Consider the following 25,771-nt stretch of genomic DNA (forward strand, 5'->3'; position numbering starts at 1 on the left):
TGTCTTTAGGTCCCAAGCTAGAAAGCTCTTTGTGACAGGGCTAGACATCCCTAGGTGCACAGAACTATCAGCACATACGTGTGCATGTTTTCCACAAGCTAGTATCATAGTCTTCATTTACAAATGGAGACAGTGATGTTCAGTATTCTTAAGTACCTTGATTTCATCCATTGTCTAATGATAGGGGACTGTCATGAAAAAGATTCAGAAATCTGTCTGAAGAGATAGCATCCCATGGCCTCAGTATTCCAGAGCAAGCCACTAGAGCAGGCTCACTCTCACAGAATCTAAAGCTAAGTTATGTAAAATAATGCTTTAACCTGGTGATATCTCCTCAGACTTTGCTATGGTGATATTTCCCTCAAAAATGCCTAAAGTGTAGGGAAATTCTACAAATGCTGTGAAAAAATATATCCACAAAATACAAACCCATTTTAAAACCTGCACTGTCCTTCTTCCTTTTCCAAAATGACAGGTGACTTTCACTCACAGGGTTAGGATACAGTTGAGGGACATTTGGAGCATGGCAGACTTGACAAAATAGAATGGACTTACCTGAAGACCTTGGGAAAGAGGAAGGGAAGGCCTGCCTCATGTGACACATTTTTAACAATCCCAAGTATCTTAGAAAGGAAAGCTGGAAAAATTCAGATCTCAGCATCTTGCCAATTCAAGTTTTCCAAATATGCTAGGAAAATGTGTTCCAGAATTGAATGCTGGAGAGAATCATGCCAAAAGGAGGAAATGAAAATGCCCACATTCTCAGTTCAATGTTGCCAAGTGTGTCCCTGGCAATATGGTGTCAAAAGCCTACTGGGTCAACAGGAAGATACTCTATCAGTAGTGCAAAATGCAAACAGCTTTTGTGCCATTGTGAAAAGGGGACTTTGGGGCTCTCACTACACACCAGTTTTCAGGCCTTTGTTGGAGTCCACCTTTCCTAACCCTGAAACATCAATTTCCCATGGAAGTAATTCCATCTTTTGAGGAAGAAAACACGAGTTTTTGATATTCTCATTCTGAAGACTACTCTTATCCAACATGTTAGAGATTGCATTTTGGCTTACTCTTCCATCAAATGTTTAAACACTAGAGACTATCGCTTCCTCTGCCTTTCTGCTTCAGATTGACAGATACATCAACTAGACAGGCGCTAGTGCATCCTGATCTCCTGTCGCTGCACCAGAGCATGGTAAGCGAGGCATGAGGGAAAGGTGATCAGTGCTGAGAAAAAGAGGAACAAGAAGCTGGAGCAAGTAAGTGGACTTCCTTTCCAGCCAGCAGGTAAGACTACTAGTGCAGCATGCAGGACAGGGTTAGGCAGCCACAATCATGTGGCAGATGCAGAAGAGAATAGACAAAGGAGACTGGTTTGCAACAGATCCAAGAGGTCTGCAGAGAGTAAGGTATAGAAACACAGTGGGCAGGCGTTCTACAGAACAGAGTGGTCACCTAGAATTATGAAGTGTCTTATAAAAATTACTTATTTATATGTTAACCTTCTGTAATGAGAATGGATATTATCAGAAGTGGGGAGTACCACAACTCTGTGTGAAGTCCATTGAGCAGTGGCAACTGTACAGTGTAGAAACACAATGTCAGCAGTGTGCTTGAACACAGTGAAGCACTGGTGCCCTCACTGTGATGAGTTGCTTGTTCTTTAAGCCCAGTCTTTGTCTGCTTAACATGACCCTATGGCTTCAAACTGTCCCTCATTCTACTTTATGTTAAAGGCACCTATGCGTCATGACTCCTGGAGTCATTACCCCTGACTCTCACAGAGAACAGGCTCTACAACTTTAATTGTACAGGAATTAAATTCAGATACAACATAATCTGATTTTATTACTTTGATACTCACTTGTATATTTAAGTTTCTAACATAAGAAAGTAGTTATCAAGTTGATGATACAAATGAAAAAAAAAAATCGGTCCCCTGGGTGATAAGTAATCTGCTAATCTGCAATGCAAAAGTGCCCCCCCCACCAAGTCCTCCCAGGAGAATAAGAAGTGTGGTTTCCAAATAGCTCACGTACAGTTCTGCCAGCACACTGACAGGCATGAGAATTATGAAGCAAATAGCTCAAATAATCCCCAGTGTTGAATCATGGGTAAAAGTTCTTGCTTGCGCTGCTGTGGAATGTATTTTAGACTAGACATCTTGGTTCTTCAGAAAATACACTGAAAAAAAAATACATTTCAACAAAAATTTCAGTTTGAAGTAAGGTGTCCGTTTACTAAACTAAATACTTGGAAAGCACCAATAGCGTGCTTTCCTCTCATGTGTTGCCATGTGTTTCCTTCAAGTCTTCACAGTTGGTATCTGGAAGTTAATAAAGTTCAACTGGTTAAATTTTTCCTCTTGTTCCTATTATATTTCATCCTTCTCCAACTCCTTGCAGACTTTGCTTTTCCCCCCACTGTGCTCTGAGTCGTAGGCCAAAGCTCTCTTAAAAGTAGTTCTCTTTGTAAGTTTGGGTGATTTCTGTACAATGCATATGCTACTGCTTTGTCCATGCATTTTACGGTGAAGTTATGCCCACTAAGTGCTATGCCAGGAACCCTTTAGAACTAAATTTATTATGTGAACCCCAGGAATACCTCTCAGTTTCTGGGAGAGCATTCCCCAGGCACAGTGTGGAGGTTTGGGGGTACTCTGTTCTTCTCCTCAGCACCATGAACACTTAGGAGATGAGCATCTCTAACAACATTTTGGTGACTTCCCCCTCCCACTGATGCGCTCCAGTCTGAGCAGGAGAAAGGGCTTCTGGGATACTCTGCTGGCCATCCCCCACAGCAGACACCTGGATCTTCTATAAGAAAACCAAGTGCTCTTAGCCTCTGAGCTATCTTTCTAGCCACCCTCCCACCCAGGAGTTTTGAGTATGGAAAGATCATACTATAAACCCGTGGTTTTAAAAGATCCTTTTGGAACCCAGGGACAAGACAATAAAAGGCACATACAGTCTGCAGAAGACATGGAAGGTCCTGCACAGTCCCAGCAGATGGCAGATGGCCCTTTGTCCAATACTGGTAGGATTAAGGGACCTACTAAAAGGAAGTTAAGAAGTCAGATCAACCCACAGTTTGAAGTAAAAAAGGCGGGCAGATCACGGAGGAGCTCTTAAGAGTTTGAAAACACTAAAAGCCAGCTGAGAGGAGAATAAAACAGGACTCATTTTAGACTAATCCAGTTTGAAGGGTCTGTGGATGAGCCATGCAAACCAAGTTCAGGGAACTTCAATTTGTCTTCTGTTGAAGTCAAGGGGTTTTGAGTGGCCAGGAGGACATCATACTAAAATACAATGGCAACAAAAGGGTAGGCTTAGGGAACGTTTATGCTAAAGAGGTGAGAAGAACAATGGCAGCAATGCCTGAATGTAACATGGCAAAGATTCCAGGACCACAGAGGTGGGCGGCCATGTTTTAGAGCAGTGGGATGGGACTAGCTCTGGGGAGAGATCGCCCAACCTGCAATCAGGAGCTGATTGCTACTCTAGACAAGCACCTGCAGCAGGTGGAGCAGTGACAGAGACCACAGCAAGAGGGAGAGGCAGCAGAGACAGCATTCTCTCCTGGAGGATTTGTTACCACCGGGGCAGGTGGGGACTGAATCTGACTTCTGCAGAGGAAAGCATTAGAAAATATTGTGTAAGTATTGGGGTGACTTGTCTACATATTTTGGATGAAGGGAAGAGATCAGAGTAGGAGAAGTGCAAACAAGCATGGTGATGTAAGTTTTATAACTTTGCCATGTCGTTTTCATTAGAACTTTATTCTAATCTTACATTTAGAATAATTGTGCAGCTCCAATCTCATTTTTTTTCTTAGAAATAGCATGTGTTAGGGAGCACTGTCCTCTGGACAGAGGGTGGCCCTCAGCATCATTCATTAGTTGCAGTCCACTCTCAGGCCATTGGACATATTAACATTCTATAATGGAGTTGGGGGAGGATCCAAAAGGCCCTGCCTCCTTTGGGGAGATATCAATGTAGTTAACAGTTTCCAGGACTAGCAGCCCTTTCTTTGGTGGTTTACATATAAATTGTTCTTATTTCTACAGGTACTTCTTACCCCATTTTCCATAAGAAGCACCGATTAAACTCATTACTTTACCAAGCTTGACTTGCTTAGAATCATTTCTTTGTTTTGTTGTTGGTACTCTACTTTGGGTAAGTGGATATCAGTTTATGATGTGCAAACCTTTCCTGACTAAAGAATTTTCTCAGTGTTAATACACAGAACTGGCATCATGACTGAAAGTCATGCTCCCATTTTTTAGTGTAGTTATAGTGTTGCTTATCTTTCATTTTTGTACAAATTATACTAGTAACTGAAACAACCATAATTACTTCATGTCCTGCATGTAACTTTTCTCAGTGTAGGTTAGTCTGGGTATGTGTACCTGGATCCTTTTTGCATATGTCCACTTTGTAAGCCACCATAAGACAGTCTTCATCAAGAAAGCCAAGTGTCCAAAGGGGTCAAAGTACCACAAAAAAGCAAATAAAATGGCTGAAATTTGGAACTGTTCAACAGAAGTCTCTATGCATTTGATAAAATTAGTAGATTTTGTGACTAAAGAGATTTTTAAGGGCCAACAATATATTTTATAACCAGACTTCCCCTCCTTTGCTGGAATACATTTTTAGTGAGGGGAGGATGGAGTTTTTAGTAGATTAATAAGGGAAAAAGAGAGAAGGTGAATGAAGGCATAGCCCTTTGAGGATGCTTGACTTAGACTGACACCAGTGTAAGTGGGGGCTTCTGTGCATTCATATGGCATTGAGAGGAACACATTGATGATGTAATAATTAAAACTGATAACTGACAGAGTAGCATCCCAGAAGTGGCCAAGAGGGGTAAAACTCAAAAAACAGAAGACCTGGCTGTGTGGAGTCTAGAAACACAAGCTCTACCTGGGAGATGGGTGGCGAGTGCAGGGATGGAAAAAATATGAAGAGACCTGGAGTAGAACCATGCTTTCCTATGCCTCTTTTGAGATCCTTACATTTCTAGAAGGCAGGGCTTGACATACTGGATAAGCCAGATAGAATGGCTAATTCTGCATTTACAAAATGGCTGAATATTGGCCTTTCAGGTGGCTCCATCTCAATTGATTCATTTAACACTCACAACTATTTTATTAAGGTGTATATTCAACAGATAAAGAGATAAATAACAAAACAGTTAATCACCAAAAATGAAATGCAATGCTGGAGCTAGAACTGAACCCCACTGCATGTGCTCAGAGTCAGTCCTGCTAGACTTTATGGCAATTTTTTTTAACCAGTTAAGTGATCACAGAACAGGGAACATGAAAGAGGAAAGGGTTCTGTGGAAAACTGAGGATGGCAATCAGTGGTCAGTTCTGGAGGTAGCCACCTCTGCTCTTATGTGACCCACAATTATAAAGTAGAACCACTTCACATTCCTCTATTCTGGAAACATAGGTACAAGTAATATCATACAGCCTGAGTAGGTTGGTGCTTTCTCTCTTGTTTTAAATGTAGTGTGTGTGTGTGTGTGTGTGTGTGTGTGTGTGTGTGTGTGTGTGTGTGTTTTGTGTGTAAACAACAATTAAAGAAAAGGGGGCTCATGAATTAGAAAGAGAGGAAGGAGACATACATGGGAGAGTGTGGAGGGAGACCAGGAAAGACCAGGAGGAGGGAGAGTTTGGAGGGAAGACAAGATGTTGTAATTATAATCTGAAAGATAAAAGAAATAACTTTTAAACCGTCAAGTATAAGACAATTTCATACGGTTCTAATCGCCTATTTGGGAAACCTTCAAATTTCTCTTGGATCCTCAGTAAGAGGATGGGTGGGAGAGGGAAAAAGGCTGGGCCTGTGAGTGACAGCATTAGGTGTTTTGCATCAGCCCACTCTGCTGTGAAGTGACTTATAATTTGAAAATTCTAGTGACTACAGCACTGTGGCAAACTTCATCCTCTAAACACACGAATCTTTTACTCACAGCCTTTTTCTGGTACATGCACAAGTAAACTTCTCTTTATCTGAAAAACGTAGAAAACAACCATACCTCTCTGATATCTGTTCAACTCAGGCTCGGGGGGAAAAAGCAACCTGCTTGCTCAGTGACCAACCACAATTAAACAAGCCACACAGCCTTTCTGCCACGCCAGAGGCCATTGTCATGTCCATGTCCATTGCAAGTAGATTTTCCATCATGATAAATTATGCACGTAGGAACGGCACACCTGGGAGATGCACACCTTTTGTGTCCTTCTGCCTTAAGGACACATTGCAGCCAGGAAGCCTTCAGACAGAATTCCATGCTCTGTGATTCACGAAATGAAAATCTGGCATTCTATGCCAATGACATTTCCTTCTGTGGTAGTTCAAGCAGCAAAAAGCCATATGCCACCTACTTCAGATCTAACCATGCCACACCAATGGGTATGTGAACTAGAAATAAAGAATATGAGGAACAGAACCCATTTCAGTAACATACCAACTCCAGTTCTTCCTAGACACTGTATTATGCCACTCATGGGATAATATAGGGCCCCCTAATTTAAGATAACTTTGGAGGCAAAAGGTAACTTATAGTGGCGTGTGTGTGTGTGTGTGTGTGTGTGTGTGTGTGTGTGTGTGTGTGTGCATGTGCGTGCACATGATACATTTAACACACTACTGTTTATCATCTGGGAAGCCTGACTCTCACATTCACATTTGCTGGTCTGCTTGGGTAGCACCCATAACCTCAAAGGGTTGGACAGCCAGAAGCTGCATTTGTCCTCTGCCCTGTCCTGACAGACATCTTAGGAGAGAATAAATGGTATTATTGACATTATTCCCCCTCAATGGCCCAAAAACATGACAAATGGGAGACCAGAGGGTTCCCTGAATTGCCGGGGTGTGTGGGTTAAGCATGACAAACAGTGATATAATAAATGAGTGGAGCTGGAAAACAAGAGCACAGTTCCAACTGTGCTATTCAGGAAGTTTACTTTGCAGCGGATCAAATTCTCTGAAGGTTTTCATCACTTTACATAAGCTATGCTGGGAGAAAAATGATTATTACTGTGACTTTAATTAAGTAACAAATGGCAAAGTTATTTTATAAGTCTTTCAAAGCATTGATATCTGAAGAAGACATTTCGAAGCGTAGATTTAACAGGATTTACCAGTAGAGCATATCTCAGTTATGGTGGGTTACTTTCTTTGCTGGCTGGCTTGGTTTTGGTTTTTGATGAAGGGTCCAGAGTGGTTTCAGACTTGCTGTCTTTCTTGATCCTCTTGCCTTAGTCTGGGGATTGCACTGAGTTAGCAGCAGCTATCCATAGCACACAGCTCCCAAGTTCTCTGCTCATTTCTGCACATCTTCAGTCCTGGGATTATTGAATGTGCTACTATATCTAAATAAGACAACTCTTTAGTTAGCATAACTGCAAAATTCTCAGTACCTCTGGCCTCTGGGATCTGAGCTACAGTATCCATTCTGTATTGAAATGATGTAAATCAATTCAGCTTTTGGCCAGAAGGACCATTTTAAGTGATGAGTCAGATATTTCTGGCCATTCATTTAGGATCTGGCCCAAATTAATTGAGCCCATACTTACAAAGCATCAAGAGAATACTGAGATATGAAGGTTCTGTATCCAGTAATATCCAGACTTAATTTGGAAAGTTAGATTTATAATTAAAAGCCACTGTAGAGCTAGAAGCTATTTTGTAATAGAATATCTGAATTCTATATTGTGGAGAGGGAGGTGCAAAACTTCATACTGAATTGAAAGGGAGATAGATGGTAACTCTCACACTGAGGTGGCACTTGTGCAAAATCCTAAAGGATAAGTAGGCTCTCAACAGGCAGATGGGAGAAGACGTTTCTGGCAGAGAGAATGAGGATGAGCTAACGCTGAGAGATGAAAGTGTTACAGCACGCACAAAAAACAAAAAACAACAACAACAAAAAAAACCCTGAATGGTGGGCATTCAGGCTATGCTGGTAGCCTTGGAAAGGTGGGGAGTGAAAACACCAGGTAGAGGCAGGAAAAGTATGTTACCATGAAACTTTTGGAGCCAGGTAACAGACAGCCTCAGGAAGATTAGAAGTGGAAATAATACGGTCAGATTATAACAAGGAGATTTCATATAGATGCTGTGCAACAAGGAATCACAAGAGATTTTTATACTCCCAGATGTGTAGGTGAGCTGAAAGGAGAATTTGTTTATACCTTGATATCTCCAATTGTGTAGGTTGACTATAGATAACTGTATGCATATGTCTTAGTCTAGGGCTTGCCCCAAGTTAGCAGCAGCTACCCATAGTGCACAGCTCTTATGTACTATGCTCATTTTACATCTATTCACATCACATTAGTGTAAGAAAGCCAAGCCAAGGGGAATACTGCAGACTTGGAGGTACAATGACTGTCTCCAAGCAAGCACACTGTGACTAGGAATAGCCGAGAAGAGGGACCTGTAAGTCAATGTAATGATGAAAGGATAATGCGTTATGCAGTAATTATGACTCTGGCTAGCGATTAGTTTCAAACAGAGGCCAGTCTCTTCAAGGAGAACATTAGTAGCTTGTCTGTCCTACCAGAGCTGATCATGGTCTGTCATTTTGATATTCTGTTGCCCAGCTTGATGTAGACAGAAAGATTTATGGAAAGAATGACTTACATTGAAAATGTTGCTTAATCAATCGCATTATTAGCCAAGATGTAGATATAGATATAGCCTTGCTATTTGTATAATGGTTGTGAGATAATTTTAAATATCTTTAAATCCCAGGCATAGTGCAAGACTCTTATGAATATACATAATCCAAGGTTCTGCTCTGAGGTAACTTGAGAATTAAGAGTTTACTGCCATATGTTGTAGAGGATAAGTATCCACAGTGATAGAGCAGGGTGGTAGGTACCCAGGGACATGTGAGTGAGTTGTTGTTAGTAGGAAAGACCCACAGGCTTTAGAACCTCCCTGAAGAAGATGTTGGCCCACCTGAGGAAGTAAGGGGCTGACTGCCTCCTTATCATTTCCTTTCATCTAGATTCAAGTAGAACCACTTCCTTCTAACTTTACAGTCTGCAAAGCACTTACAAGCACCAAAAGAAGAAGAAGGTGGAGAGAGAATAAACAAACAAAACAAAACAAAACAAACAATTAGGAGCCCAGAGCTCTCAAAGTCAAGTTTCAGTATTCATTTGTCTCCTTTTAACACTTGCCACAAACGGGCTAAAGAAACTATTGATTAAATTTAGACCTCCCCTTTGGCCTATTTCTGCCTTTTAACCTTTGTTACTGTTTCTGGCCTCTTGACTCAGAGACTTAGTCTATGACTGGTCACAAGAAGCAGGCTGGTAAGTGGCTGAGGGAGGCTGGTCAAAAATTATTTTATTTCATGGGTATGAATATTTTGCTTGAATGTAGGCCTGGTGTATCATGTGTACATCTGGTGCCCATGAAGGCCGGAAGAGAACATTAGCTCCCGTAGGACAGAACTAGAATAATAGAGGGTTGTGAGTCAACACATGGGTTCTGGAAATCAAACCTAGACTCTGGAAAGTAGCGAGTGCTACTTTTCCCCTACTGAGCCACCTCTCTAGCATCATTGCTGATGGCACCTACAGATCTCACTTGGGGTTTTCTAACTTCTCACAGCTCTTTATAAATGTATTCTTTATAAATGACTTCTGGTCACTCTCTTTAATTCTCCGTGGTGACTTAAATGACAATTGGTCCCCATAGGCTCCTGTATTTAACACTTGGGGTCCTCATTTGGTGGTGTTGTTTGGAGAGGGCATGGAACAGTACAGACTTGTTGGGGGAAGACTATCACTAGGGGTGAGTTTTGAGGGCTTATAGCTACATCTCACTTCAAGTTTCAGATGGTTAGTCTTGGTTGAAAACTTGACTACATACGGACTCAACTAAAACCCAAACAGGCAGGCACACCCGTGCAGGTATTTTTCTTGATTAGAACATCTGAGGTGAGTAGACCCAACCTAAAGCTGGACCACACTTTCTGATAGCATCCCACATAAATAGACATGGAAGAAAGAAGCTTTTGCTTTCTGCCTGTTAGACCTCACTTTTGCTATCAGATTCATCTATCCTGTTCCTGAACCATTCCTTCACTGCTGTTAGAACATACTCCTTCAGGAGTCCAATGTAGACTGAAGAACAGCAGCTTTCTCAAACTTCCCTAGGACTCCAGCACAGGACGGGTACTGCTGAGGTATCTAGTCTTGTGGACAGAACAATTACCAGGTCGGTGGCTTTTGTCAGGAGACAGCTATTGTTGGACTAGTTGGACTACAGCCTGTATGTGAGTTTGTCTAATAAATCACAGGCATGCATACACTACTCTACCACTTCTCCTTTAGAGAACTCTGACGAACACTGTTTTTTACTCTCTCTGTTTCCTGTGTGTGGATAAAGATGGAAGTCTCAGTTCTCTGATCCTGCTGACGTGCTTTCCCCGCCCTCCGTTATGGACATCTAGCCCTCTGAAGCTCTAAGGAAAATTGTTTGATTATGGCATCTTAACAGAGCAGCAGAATAGTAACTAAATACAGACTCTTTATCTCACCTCTGTCCCCTTTTTGACCTTAGTCCTCTACCCATCACACCTGCCATTTCAGGTGACAAAAGGAGTGACTACATGATACAGTCATGACCTTCTCTCTGCTGCACTCCCTACAACTGCATTTTTAATCTCCCACTAAACATAATTTACTTTGCAATCACAAGATAAACATTTTTTGATCAATGAGGACTTATACTTTATGAGAGATCAGCACCTAATGGTACCCTTCCTTGTTAAGCGACTCTGATTCCTGTATGCCCTTTAATTTAAAATGCTTTCATCTCATTATGCCTTACTTAAAATGCAGGTGATTTCCTGTTAATTGAACATATACTAATAAAATGGTTTCTCTGTCATTATCAAATCTTTCCTATACTCCACACTGGAGTCTGGAATTCAGGTCACAGGAACTTGTTAACCATTCATACAGAGTCCCCGAAGCACAGTTAATAGAAGGGAGAGAAGCTTCAGAAGTGGATGAATGGAGCAATCAGCTTGGTGAATAGTGAGGATTCTCCTGCTAAGGGATGGTCTGTAACTGAACCAAGGGACTGATGGATCGTGCTGCTGTCGGGCAGACGAACCTGCTAATTGTTTCTTTCTCGCAGTTGCTAAGTCTGGACACAGCAAAGAAAGTTATACAGACTTGAGAAAAACTTTAGAAGTGAGAACTCTATGCCAGTCTTGGATTACAAAGGGACACCCTCTGAATATATTAGCATTGTCAGGATTATCTGGAAATATTTGTGAAACTCATGAATTTTATACTGGTAGACAATGTCCAGAAAAATAGTCATGACTTCAGCAGACTATGGTTATAGCTAGCCTTTCAAACAAATGTTAAACCACTAAACCATTTGTGCTGTCAATACATGAGCAGAAGCAACAACATGATTTCTTGGAGGACTCTGGGTCTCCCTGCATTCTCATTTGTAGGTGTGGAAGCAGTTTTGTGCAGGGGGGGCAGAATATCTGGGAAAGGTCATCTTTAGGTTCTTCGTGAATGAGACATGCTCCCTGTGACAGTGGAACCACGGCAACAGGGGTTCTCTTCAGAAATGTCCCTGTCCAAGTAAGAAGCTTGTCTACTTTTCCTGGAAATGTCTGTAGTTAAAACACCACTGCATATGGCCTCTTACCTTCCTCTTACCATTGCCTGGTACCAGCTCCATCCAGAAACGAGATACACAGTTCATCTACATGACACCAGGAAAGTATGGAGCCGTCCTGAATGGTAGGTAAAGTTCTTGCTCTTATTTCACAGATGAGAAACCTGAAGCCCAAGCTTTCCTTTCCACATGGTTATCCAGGTACAAGAAAGAAGAGCTGAGCTGTGTAGTCACCACTGCATCTGTCCCGCACTAAGTCACATGTACTACATTGGAAGATGAACTAGGAAATACCAGGGACCTTAAAAGAAAGCTCTTTCACTTAGGGATGGGTTTCTATTGTGGTTGAATTCTCTTTGTGATCAAGCCAAATTTGAATGGTTCTCTATATAAGGCAGGAAAAAACATATATTATTGATATTTGAAAATCTACCTTGGGTACTAATACATGAGATTTGGTATTTCTGTAATAATAATTTCAGGAGAAAAGGTGATTAGGGTAGGGGAATTATGTAAAAAAGTCTAACGAAAAGAGATTGTAAAACACAGTTCCACACAGCTCCACACTGCTGTCGCCTGCGAGACTCAGGCAGCCTCATGTCAGCTGCTATCAACACTTCCTTTTTTATGAAGCAAATACCTTACAGTCTATTTCAACAAATGCTTTGTATCAAACTAAAGCTAGCGAAGTAACTCTTGGTCTTCCTATTTTCCTAAGAAAATATAATTGTGACTGATGAAGATAATCTAATAAAAAGTGGCTAACACCATGAACAAAGCCCAACACAACCCCAAATTAGCAGCTGACAAATACAAACCCAGGAATCTACTTGCCACTACTCATTGGGAAACATTAAAGGAAACTATACATCTCTTCATTACAATGCACATGGTTCTAAAGGATGTCTGTCTATACTGCAAATCTATTGTGGCAGATTAGAAGGCTTTTGAATAAATACTTGTTAATAGCCTGGACAGATAAAATAATACATAATCTCATTGCATGACACAGGGTTTCTTTAAACGACATTCCTCTACTTAAATATTCATGTTTCAATTAAAATGTACATCTCCTTTATTAGCCACACCAGGTCCAGTTCAGATCAATAACAGCAGCACTAGATGGAATTCTAATGAAGATAAACAACTTGGAGTCTGCTCAGCTCCCCCTGGGCCCTGACACACAAAGCTCCCTTTCATTACTTGCTGCAAGATATTTTACAGTCACCTGCCTCATGCAAATGAGGAGGTTCATGTTTATTCATGAGGAGAGTTACAGACTACCTTTCATTCCATAGGCTGGCTCAGTGAACCTAAAGAGTGAGCTGAGCAGGCCTAGGAGGAGGACTTCTGAATATGCAATTGTCTTCTGCAAAGCACACACTGAAAGTCAGTAAGCCAAAAGCAATGTGAAAAGTAAGCCTTCTCCTTTGAGCCCAAGCATTTGCTGGCTTTAACATTTTAAACACCATCCCACACCAAAATCAATTATTTTCTGTGGCTCCTCTTCAGGGGGTTTCTAAGAATGTTTCTTTCTGGCCCATTCTCCAGTTCTTTCTACTTGGGATTTTCTCTCCTTGATACAGATGATGCTCACAGCTTGGGGCTTTGCTGGACCTGGGTTGTCCCACCACAACCTGATATTTAAGCATCCACAACTGACTTTTCATCTATGAGCCTAAGATTCCAAAACCTAGCAAAGTGGGCCTGGCTTATTTTGCTGTTGAATAAAATTCCAAAATAATTCTATTACTTCACAGTAAGGCCACTTTTAAAATGGTCACTTCCATTTCTTTACATTGAAACATGCAAAGTTGTGTCATCTCAGTTTATAATGTTAATTTTGATAATGCCACCAATACCATAAAAAGAACATAGGTCATGGTCCTTAGAATGGCTTGAGTACAACCAAATGAGTTCAAGTAGTCAACTTTTTGAGAGGCCTTAGTTGTTATCAACTGTTAAGGACACACGGTTCATAAGACCTTCTGGTATTCTATGAGGCTGACATCATGACATGTCAGGGTGGGAAACCAAGTCAGTTCATAAAGCTGTTTGAAAACAAATTGCTGAAATCAGCATAAGTTTAATGTTGCCACTGTTAGGTTGGTCATTCCATGCAGAACTTAGTGTAAGGTTCATGGACATCTTCACAATCATTTCAACATGTTATACTTAAAATGACCATCAAAAGATGTTTACCCATGTTACCCATGTAACATCTGCATATAAATTTACTTCCTCAACATATTTTATACTTCTGACTCCAGTTACTGTAACATCACCAATAAGAGAGGATGAGATAGGATTTCCATTTTTATTTTTTTGTTAATTTTCAGGCATGGAAGATTTGAGAATGAAAAATGGTCACAGTACTCTTATCAATGCAGGCAGTCTGTAGTAGTTGGAAATATGTGTGGCATATATCAAGAGGTGGAAATTCCATTGTTGCATATCACCTTTAGAGACCAATTCTAACTTCATGAAAACAACTCATGGGTACCTTTTTCCCCAACCAAGGGGTTCACTGGTCTGTGGTTCAACTGCCCACTGGGATAAGAGGCCCCATGTGCTCCAAATGTACTCAAGGTTGAGGAATACTGTTGCATAGATCCATACTCCACATGCAAACTCTTGTTAGAATAATTAAACTGAGACAACAACAACCCACACAGGCATAAAATAAAATTCCTGTAAATGAAACAGTGCAAATAAAGCCCTCAAATGATGGTTGGGCGCTTGTGTGGGGAGGTAACTAGCAGCAGTTTAGCTCTTCCCTGACACCTCTGCAAATGAATAATGCATGTCCTAAATATCGGCAATAAAAGGCAAAAGCACAGAATACAAACTCAACGGCCTGAATCAATGGATTATTCTGTAGACTGCTATATTGAGAAAGTGAAAGTTCTTTCCTAAGCATAAATATTTTAATCACCCCCCAATTCTACTTCTCTATATAAATAAGAAAGGCCTTCCATCTGCTGCTCCTCAAGACTGGAAGAGCAGTAGACAGCTGCTTTTCCAAACGCCTTCTTCCAGCAGTGGCACCGAGTAGTGACATTAACTAGCACATTCCAGATACCTCCAAGCCGAAGCTCAAGTCAGGTGGATAGCAGAAGCTATTCCTGCCCCTGCTATAACATGGTGCACGTGGTATGTTGGCGAAATTAGTGGCCTTGAGGTAGGCAATTCAATCTCCTTTTTCTGTTGTATACAAACCAGCCAGCGCCTGAGACAGTATCCAAAGCACTCCAAAAGCAATGGTGCTTCATATTAGGTTCTTTTAAGCTATTCCTGGATTCGAATTTAGACAGTCTCGGGAACATGAAATCATTTAAGTCTAACAGTAACTCCAAGCCCACATTTGTTCCTAAATTCAATCTCTTCTGCTACCAAGTTAATAACAAGAAGAAAAGTGAACTGATTTCAATTTCAGCACTTCTCTCTGCTTCCATTTATTATTGAATAAAGCAGCCCAGTGGTTGATAGGCAGGAAACAAGAATAAAAAAATGGAAAGGCTGCATGGAATTGTGGTAGTGGTTCTTACACTGCAAACTCCTTGTTGTCTTTCTTTTTTCCACCAAAGTAAAAAGGCAATTGCAGCAGAACAGGGACATAAAGGAAAAGGGACACAAACTTATCTGAATTGAGCTTGTGTAGCTCTCAGCAGCATTCTGGAATTATGTCTACCAGTAAAATAACAGGCAAAGGGCTTATCTATCAATACTGTTTAAACATTGTTATTAACACTTAAAGATAAAACACATATGCAAATAAAATATAGACCATGATGGTCAGAAAAATACCCTCCAAGGAGGCCCATGTTTTAAAATCCCTAAGACTTGTAACTGTGCTACATGGCAAAGTGTGATTTAGATAAACCAGTAGAATTAAGGTTGTTTTTTGCCAGCCTTAACACAGGGAGATTATTATCCTGGATTATTCAAATTCTAAATAATCTTGGGACAATTTAAAAAAAGACATCAGAGGAATGGGATGGCATCAGAGAGGACTAGACCCACAGCTGTTGGCTTCAGAGAGAGAAACAGGATGCAAACCAAGGAATATAGCAGCCTCTAGAAGCTAAAGACTGTGAGGCAACAAATTCTCCCCTAGAACTTTCAGATAGAAACAACTCTGTTGAAGCCTTAACTGTGGTTCAATGAAACACTGCTAGCTTTTGAATTATAGAACAGTCGCATAAGAAATTTGCATTGTTTAAGCTACTAATTCTGCAGTCATTTGCGGCAGTGGGGATAGAAAATGAATACATAAGATATTTACTATTCATTTATATCTATGTGTCGGTCTATTTCTATTTCAATAAATTCATGTATATGTTTATGCATTCATCTTGAAATATGCTTTTCTTTAATAAGCAGGGAAAAGCAGAGTATTATGGGAAATTAAAATCCCTTGTCTTTCCCATGCTTAACCCCTCTTTGACCCTAATTCTTGAACCAATGTTAATAATATACATCGCAGATGGTGAGGTGGCCTTCCATGAAGAGTGAGTGTCCTAACACCGAACGCAGAGACTTGGATGGCTATCCACCACAGCACATGAAGAGTCACGTTGATCCAGGGCAGAGTGGCCACAGCCACTTTGAAAGGCTATTGATTTAAGTCTCCTCTTGTGGCTTGAGTGGGGAGGGCCGTCTTTCTCTGGGGTGATTTGCACCTGAATAGCATAGTCTCTCATAATCAAGTGAAGTACACAGAGTAGGCTGTGGCTGTGATTGGAAGTGAATTAATGCCTTCTTTTCTCCCCAGTCTTCCTTGAATCATGCCTACTCAGACAGTGATGTTCAGACAACTGCACCTTGCTGATCAGGGCTCAACAGGGGTTGGGGGTTGGGGTTAGGGTCACACTGGATGGCTGGATTTCAGTAACCAGTCCCAGGGGCAAAGGAAAGATGGTAGGCACTGCTGAGGGAAATGGCCTGTGGGTGAGGTAACTATGCCTAGGGCAACAGGCAGGTCAGTGCCTGACTCCACCTTCCTTTCTTTTCAACCTTTAGTGGTTCCAGAACTTGGAAACAAAACATAATAGATGTGACAAGTGTTCAGACAGAAGGTATCAGGGAGGCAAATGCAGTTAGGAGTGTAGATGCTATCTATGTACCAAGGCCACAGAAGTAGCACACCAAATTCTTATTTGCGATCCTTATAACTGGGAGCAATGTTAGTGGGTTTGGGCTAGAACCTTGTTTAGAATCATGTTACAATTGTTATAGGCTAAACTATACCTGTCCAGACCCTAAAATTAGGCATAATTAGCCATTACTGCTACACGTTTGTTACAAGGAGAAATATGTTCTTTATCTCTAAAAGCAGGGACCCTGTTTTGAACTCCTCTAAGCTAACCAAGAAATTCTCACATCTATGGAATCAGGAAGACAGTTGTCTTCTGGGTTGTATCAGCTGACTCTGTACTTGTCTTCTACACAGGTGGAGACAACATGACACCCTTCTTAATAGCCTCATACCAGTGACAAAGCATTCCATACCAAAAACCACAAAGGAAAAATTCACCATGACAGTTTCTCCAGAAAAGATCTCTGTTGGCGGCCTTGGCTGAAACAAAGGGACCAAAGCTACGAGAAGTAGATACCTAATGGTTGCTTCCATTTTTGGTACAATTAAGACTACATGCCTTTTCTCTCTTCCCTTGACCACTACTTGTAAACACAGCTGAGGAAACAGCATATCTGAGGCATGAGCCCCAGACCTGTGGGAGCGCAGGTGACATCACCTCCCTTACCTTGTTGAAGTCTTCAGACGTTGCCCTCATTTCCTTCCATGTTTTGTTCAGGAGCTGGATACAAATGCAGAAAAACTCTTCAAAAGATCTATCATGGGTGAAGAACATCGGGTGAAAGTCGTTGCAGGTCTCACTAGCTGGAGGGAAGAGATGAAAAGAGAGGCAGACATATTAATATAGTGAAATGTGTGATCAAGCTCACATTTGGTGTCCATAGAGACATATTTAAGATTATGTGACCATGGGGAAAAGTAATTTTAAAAAGTCACCAAAGGACAGCTCCCACCCTTAAAAGCTTAAGGTCAGAGGATCAGACCTATTCTTTGGCATGTATTTTGACTGTAAAATGTCAGTTGCTAATCCACCTGAGGATGTGACCCCAAGGGCTTTGTTCCAGGAGTGCTGAGGTAGGTGACCTTTGAGAAACTATTCCCACTGTTTCCTGAGGCACAATGCCTCCATTGCCCTAATAGAATAATTGGCAGAGGATGAGTTTTCCTGAATATACAATTAATTCTAACTTTGAAAATAGCATCTATGATTATTTCTCCAGGGGGCATTTTTTCCCCTTACAAGGGTAGTGAGCAGGGAGTGCTTGTGATCATTCACCATCTGATGCCACTGGCCATTTCACTTTACAGGCCAGGCACAGATGGCTGGAGGTCAAAGCAACCCAAATGCTCTGAAGTATCCAGCGCTCACTGGCAACCAGGAAGTTAGCTTAGACTGTTTCCAAGCCCAGCTAAGCGAGCTTCCTTGGGAAAGATCCAGGTTCGCTGTCTGCCTCCTTCCCTCCCTTCCCTCAGACCTGCTTCCCCACTGCCTTGCCCTAAGCCTCTCCTCACATTCTAGCACTGTTCCAAACTTGAACTTTTAAGAGTCCTTTACAAAACAAAAAGACCTGGGTCCTCGACAGAGCAATAAGCACTCCTGACCATTGAGCAATCTCTCCAGCCCCCTAATACAGTCCTTTTATAAATATTACAACTTGGCTGACCACTGTTATCACCTGTGTCATAGAGGAGGATGTGACAGAATTCAGGGAACTCAGCTTTGTGATTATCAGCCCCCCCCCCAACACACATACACAAAAGCCAAGGTTTACGCATGCACATGATAACGAGTGCTGTTGTACATACTGAAGGCACATGCTTTTATTTTATTGCAATCTCTTCAAAGGTTGGTTAGTGTTTAAGATCTGAGGTGGTAGAACTTTTGGCTTTGGAAATTCAGGAGGGGACAGATGGGGAGGGTTAGGATGGAGCGTACAGCAGAGAACTCCTGCTTGTCATGCATATAACAAGCCACTTCACTCCTGACACAACGCCATTGTAGTTGGGAACCCTAGCACTCCTAGAGTGAGCAGGTTCTGCTCTAGCACAGTTGTTATCCATCCACAGGCCTGGAGTATAGAGCATCTGGACATCTGCCCATCTTAAGAAACTGGGTGTGCATTTATACAGCTTGCTCCTTCTGAAAGGACAACTTGATATGAAGATACACAAATGCCAGTGTTTCCAGACAGCACAAGGACAGAAGTGACCTGCAATGAAGTCATACAGAAAGGACCTAGAAGCAAAGATTTGGAGTCGTGTCTAGCCCATGCCAAGCAGAGAGACACTATTTTCAATTTCTTAGCTTGTATTTTCTTAACTAAAATGCAGTAATGAGAATCACTCTCCCTTCTTTCCAGGCTTTAGCGAGGATCACCTGGCACAGTTCATGGAAAGCCTGCCCTGGAAAAGATAAAAGTTACCAGGAGCACAGAGATGCTGCTCATGACAAGTCTCAGATACCAGCACACTGTTCCATGGACTTTCCTCGATTTCTTTATCAAGTGTGTTTAAATCTCAGCAAGGAAAAGAAAAATCACACAAGGAAAGTCACTCCACCCCAGAGAGACTCCAGCAAATGTGAAGTTTTGACCTGAGACACAAAGCTATTTAGGGAGTGTGCAACACCAATACAGACAGAATGGGCAGCTAGCCGCCGGTCTCACTTTCATAATCACTGGAGCCTATGAAATTTACAAGTCTACAGAAGCAACTTAAAATGCTATTATGATCCAAGAACTCGTTATTAATCACATTATCACAGAATCATTTTTGGACCTAGTGTGATTATATGTGTACTTTATGCCCTAGTTAAATTTTTATAGCATTACTGCAGCTGAGACAGCTCCAAAACCCATGAGCCTTGTTTTTGGTTGGGTGGAAAGAGGGGAGTAGCTCACAATAGGCAGCATTTGCTGAATGCAGATTGTGGGCCAGGCTCCACAGACACTATCTTGTAACAAGCCAGGGAGGCGGACATTATGAGTGTCTTCATGTTATATATGAGGAAGGCAAACATTGTAGAAATGAATCCTTCCATCATGAGCTTTTTGTACGTGGCCCTAAGTGAGCATTTGAAATCTACAATTTAGCTGACCTAGCAGTAGGTTTCCAGCATTCACTGACATTAAGAGCACAGGGAATTTCCTGGTGGCTGCTGCTTAGAAAATCAATTTCCCCCTGCACTTCCCTGGACCTCCTGTGATACCTTCTTCAACAAGAACCCACATCATGGCCTGCAGTGCGATGGGGCTCCCCAGCAAGTACACAGTTAATGCCTGCTGGCTGAGAACACATGCCCTTGTGATCATAGTACTAAAACTAGCAATTCTACCACTGTGGGCCATGCACTGGATGGAGGTTTTGTCTGTCATAATCAGTAATGTACAAGCACATGAGAGGTCTTTTTCTTTTCCATTTTATCCTTTTTGAAAGATAAGAAATAGGAGATTCAGAAAGATGAGGTGAGATGAATTTTCAAGGTGCATGGTGTCTTCATTACTTTTCTATTGTCATGAAAAAACACATAATCAAGGTAACTTATAGATAAAAGAGCTGAATGCAGGCTTATAGTTCCAGAGAGCAAGTCTATGTCAGGGAGCTTAGGAGCAGGCAGGCAGGCATGGTGTTGGAGCAGTCCCTGAGAGCTTACACCCTGATCTGCAAAATGGAATTAGGAAGCACAAACTGAGAATGGTTTGGATTTTTGAAACCTCAAAACCCATGCCCACTAACACACCTCCAAAAAATGCCACACCTCCCAATCCTTCTTAAATAATTCTACCAACTGAGGATCAAGCAGTCACATATATGAATTTATATGAATCATTCTCATCTAGACCACTATACATGGATAACACATTGTAGTTCCAGGATGAAAACCTGGGTAGAATCGACTCCAAAGCCCATCATTGCTGCTCTGTAGTGCTCTTCCTCTGTATTTGTGTTTGTTAGTTACCTGCCTCTGCTGAACCTCCCAAACATAATTCAAAAGCAATAACTTCTTTCTTCATCACATATTTATAAAGTGGTACAAGACAATCATCATTGAATACTTAAGTCACATTTCAGGGCTATTATCCCCCTGTTATTCATGGTCCATGATGATTTCAGGTTATCAGGACATTGTTTTCTGATTTTCTGAGCGTTTCTCTCTTTTCCTTGGGTCTGGGTCAAATTGCACCTTGACAGCTTTCCTAAGTACCAAGAAAATCATAACCTAGTTCCAACCTTTTGTTGCATAATGCTCTTCTCAGTGGCTTCAAATACCAAGTTATCCCCAGGTAGTTGGCCACCAGTGAAAATCCCTCTGGATGAATTCATATGATTGATATATTTCAAGAAACTCAAAACTTCAGGTCCATGCAAACAGAAAACCAACTTTGACCTTTATAACAAGCAGCGCAGCTGCAAAATACAGTTTTCAGGCCCTCTTTCAACTAAGAGAAGTCACATGAACAAATCATGACCAATAACAGAAAAGTAGACATTTCTTAGAGTTTTCAGGAAGGAAAGAGAAGGAGGAGGCTTGACTAGCTTATCCTTCTTTGTTTGTTCTTTCCTACTTTAATTCTTTTGTGTCTGGAATGTAAGATGATGACTGCGCTTCTACAACCCTTTTGTCAGCCTAAAAATGAGGGCTACATCCTAGATAATTAGGAAGAGCTCCTGGTGCTACTGTGGAGACACCACAACAACCCAAACTTTTCCTCTGGAATTCTGTGCTTAAATCACTGTTTTTATATTTTTAAAACTATGCTTAGATATATAATTATTCATATGGAAAGTTAATATTTGGGAAACACTTCAATAACAATGCAAGAAAACATGTGCCGGATGCAGTGAGTGCAAGTGTTCTGGTCAAACATATTTGCATGACAACATCAAATTTGATGTTCCTCGAATGACTTATATCCTTAGATGATTAAGATCCTGGAGCCTGTTACATCAACTGTGACATGTAATCATATGAAGGTCAAGAGCATTAAATTAAATCATTTCTGTAAAGCATATGGTGAGGAGTTTGGCACGTATTCTTTACTATTTCATCATCACTCCATAGCTACATCCAAGACTCTAACAATGCTAGAGATGAGAAAGCAAGAAGATGCTGAGAAGTAGCCCTTGGGTTCCAGTACATATAGAGGGAGTGGAGTCAATTACTCTTATGGATTATGTTAAAATCCGTGAGAGTACTGAGATCTCAAAGGTGAAATTTCACAAATAAAGGCTGTTCACTGGTCAGATTTCCCCACCTTCTGCACACAGAAACCTAAGGTAATGGAGTTAAGTGCCCTGCAGAAAAGTCAGGAACAGAATGCACTGTTCTTTCCATGTGTGTAGTCAGTGTGTTCAGACTCTCCATGACAGGACTGCCTTGATATCACCTTACACTCCTTTTTGTTCCTGTCTGCTTAGTTTGATGTGGAATCCCTCAGTGTTCCTCCAGATGCCCTTCCACTCATGGTCTTCCTAACTCAGCCTCCTGGAAACACAAGTGTGTACCATCACGTACACTTCATCCTATGACTCTTTAAGTCTTGCCCCTTTCATTGGAGTAGGGAGACAACAAATCAGGGGCAAGTTAGTCTATCACATGATACATTAGAAACAACTATAGGACTTCTATGGGCATGTTACTCTTTAATATCTTCTCATATTAAGACAAACAAACAGTATTTATTAGTAGATTTTTTTCTCTAAAATATTCAAAATACAGACAGTCAGAGTTTGATCTAGTTTTGTATTGCTCTAGACAAATACCATAACCAAAAATAACTTAGGGGAGGAAAGGGTTTATTTCATTTTATAGGTTTCAGTCTATCACCCAGGGAAGCCATGATAGATGCTCAAGACTGAAGCTTGAAACCACAGAACAAAGCTTACTGGCTTGCTATCTGTCTTATTTGTGCTCAGCTACCTTTCTTATACAACCAAGATCCAGCTGCCTAGGTATGGTGCTGCCCACAGTGGCTGAGACCTTCTACATCAAACAGCAACCAGTAAAATGTCTGCACAGACATGTCTGTAGGTCAGTCTTGATGGAGAGAATTCTTCGGCTAAGGTTCCCTCTTTCCATGGTGTGTCACATGGCCAAAGGAATTAGCTGTTACAGAATCCAATGGAATAATCTTATATACTTGAAGGCAAAAGCTGCCAGATAGGTAAATCAGTTTATCCATGACTCTGGGATAACAGATGCTTTAAGTTAAACTACTAAGGCTCAATTCCCAGCTGTGTCAGCTGGTTACACAGGAAAGTTTTTTTGTGATCTACTCTATTCTCTTCTCCCATGCAACATTAAAAAGAATTCTATCAGGCCATTGAGGGAGTGGGAGTGGTAACTACAAGAGGGAGCTCAATGTAGTTCAGATCAAGAGGATTATTAAGCCCATCAGTCAGGGTATTGATGTCCAAGGCCACACACACAGGAGAGTTTGTGGACAATCACAAGGAAAGATTGGGTCTCAAGAATAGTCTTTAATTCAGAGATTAAAAAAAACAATTATAGGGAGGGTGGGTTTATTATTGTCTTTAAAAGAAAACAGCAAGGCCTATTGGAGAAAAAAATTGAAGCAGCAGGCAATCATTTTATAAATGAAATTTAGAGAGAAGCACTCAATGAGACAAAAATAGTACGACATTTTAAAAGCCAAATTGTTCTTAAGCACACTATTTTTATCTCAGTGAGATTCCATCTTGTACAAGAGAATTGACTCACTGGTCTTTTCAGTGTGGAATATAAAGATACTTTCAGGGTTAAGTTAGGATGTTAATTTGTCAACATTTAATTCATTTATAAGGAAATATAACCTACACATGTAAGTTCTAAAAATAAAGTAAGAATGTGACACATTTATTTAGCAGAATTATCACCCCATTCGCTATTGCTGTAAGGAAGTGCCGGAGGCTAGAGGCTCTTAGCGAAGGATGTTTATATCACTCAGTTTAAGGGTCTAAGAGCATTGTGCTAACATCTGCTGCCCCCAGGGTCTTTTGTCTACACGAAGATGAAAAACCTGTGGGAATGTTTGTAAGAAGGAGAGATTGCATCCTAGGACAAGAAAGCAGATTTGTTTTTCTAAAAACCTAGTCATATAAGAGAACTAATTCACTCTAAGAAACTATCAATGATCCTAACCACAGCAACACTCGCAGTGACTGACTAGCCTCCATTTCCTCAAAGTTTTACTTAGTACAGTTACACAGGGGACTTAGCCTCCAGTACAAGAACACATAGAATACAAAAGTCGTCCAAACCAGCAGCCTGCCGAAATAGATATATTCTTATTTTCTACTGGATAATATGAGATAAGGCCCATATTGTTGTGAGGTCCCAAGAAAATAATGGCCTGTGTAGTGTGGTGAATATACTATGAGCAGGAAGGAAGAACTGGTTCTAAAAATGTCCTGTGACCTTAAAACCCACAGATCCCATTGAAAATATACCTATATATGAGGTAGGGCAATATATTGCTAACTGCAAAAGCCCAACAAGCACCTCTCTCTCTCTCTCTCTCTCTCTCTCTCTCTCTCTCACACACACACACACACACACACACACACACACACACACACACACACACGTGCACACATGAGATTGTGAAATTTTTTTTTATTTCTTACTTTCTAATGCTCATCAAAAGTTATAGAATTTGGAGATTGTGTCTGCACCAAACTTCACAGCTCCTATCTCTCCCTCTAGAGAGGAGATGGCTACATATTTCATCTGTGCAACTTAGGGTGTTAAGGCATCATCATGGCATTTTCTGGTTTAGCTTAATGTTTTCTGTGCTAGTATTTATTCTTCCTAAGAAAATTGCTAGTTGTTTCAACTGATTCATACCACCTAATGCAGGCCATTACAAAAGAAAAGCAGCTGACTAAAGATGAGATAACAAGGAGACACAGGCAAGTATAGACCAATTTTGCTCTATCACAGTCATTTTCTCAGACACATGTAATTTTTAAGATGCTAAAAAGCTATCAATGACCTGAGTTGTGCAAAGGGAGTCTTTAAACCCATTTGCAGTAACTTGGAGCCCTGGGCTTTGGGAGCATTGGGAAAATTATACTATTTCTACCATGACATTGTGAGCCATTTGACTAGCACTCATCTTTGAAAATGTGCATTTTGAAAGATTAATAAATAGGGCTAACACATACTGCATTTTGCAGTAAAATTATGAATTCCAAGGAAGAGGTGAAAAGTCATATACACTCAAAAGAATTTAATTCATGACAATTGCTAGGGCAGGAACAAAATGTCAGCAGCTATCTGTGGCATAGAAACTCACACTAGGACTATCTGTGGTTATACTACAGTATGCTATGCTGTTCCCCAGAAGACATTGGATTTTCTATCTTTAGACTTGGAAACCTTTCCTGTTTCATCGTGCAGAGCAGCACTATGTGGGAAGATGCTCAAAGTTCAGAACCTTTTGTAGGTAGGAGCAGTGAGGAAAGCCTGGGTAATAAACGTGTACTTCCCTCATCTCTATACGTTCAGTCAATACAGAAGCAACTAACCCACCACTACTACTTCAGACAGAATCAGAGATTTTAAACTTTCTCAGCACTTCACAGCTCCTGAAGTCAGCTTTAATAGAACTCTAGTTGCTCCTTTTAACATCTACCAAACCTAAAAATAGTGTGAAATCTACAATAAGTAGACAGAAATAATAGTGAATCCAGTGCTTTGCTGTTCACTTTCCTTGTAGGCCTTTCTCCAGGGTCTGGAGAAAAAGGAAAGAAATACTAAACCAGTATTCATGCTGAAAATCAAGACACGCACAGCACAGCAAGACACTTACTTCCCCCAAAATTTCCTGAGGCTGTGCCCCAGTCATGGAACTGTGGATATAGAAGGCCAGAGGGACTGTGGGAGGTTGATCTGTGTACCAATCCTGGTATCACCACTAAGTAGCAACAGGCTCTTCAGTGCCCTATGGTTGTGCCCTGAATCTTAATTTTCTCATTAAAATAAAAAGACAGTACCTTT

At 41.0% G+C, this 25,771-nt stretch overlaps 1 protein-coding gene across 3 annotated transcripts in view; it reads right to left on the reverse strand.

Annotated features, from left to right (window-relative positions):
• Window positions 1–25,771, reverse strand: part of Elmo1 (engulfment and cell motility 1) — a 529,323-nt gene that overhangs the window by 133,881 nt on the left and 369,671 nt on the right. For all 3 annotated transcript variants that reach the window (XM_032885160.1, XM_032885159.1, XM_032885162.1), the window contains one exon: window positions 17,438–17,574. In XM_032885160.1, the coding sequence (XP_032741051.1) occupies window positions 17,438–17,574 (137 nt within the window). The remainder of the gene's footprint in view (window positions 1–17,437; window positions 17,575–25,771) is intronic.

The sequence above is a fragment of the Rattus rattus genome, chromosome 14, assembly GCF_011064425.1.
Source record: "Rattus rattus isolate New Zealand chromosome 14, Rrattus_CSIRO_v1, whole genome shotgun sequence".
NCBI lineage: Eukaryota > Metazoa > Chordata > Mammalia > Rodentia > Muridae > Rattus > Rattus rattus.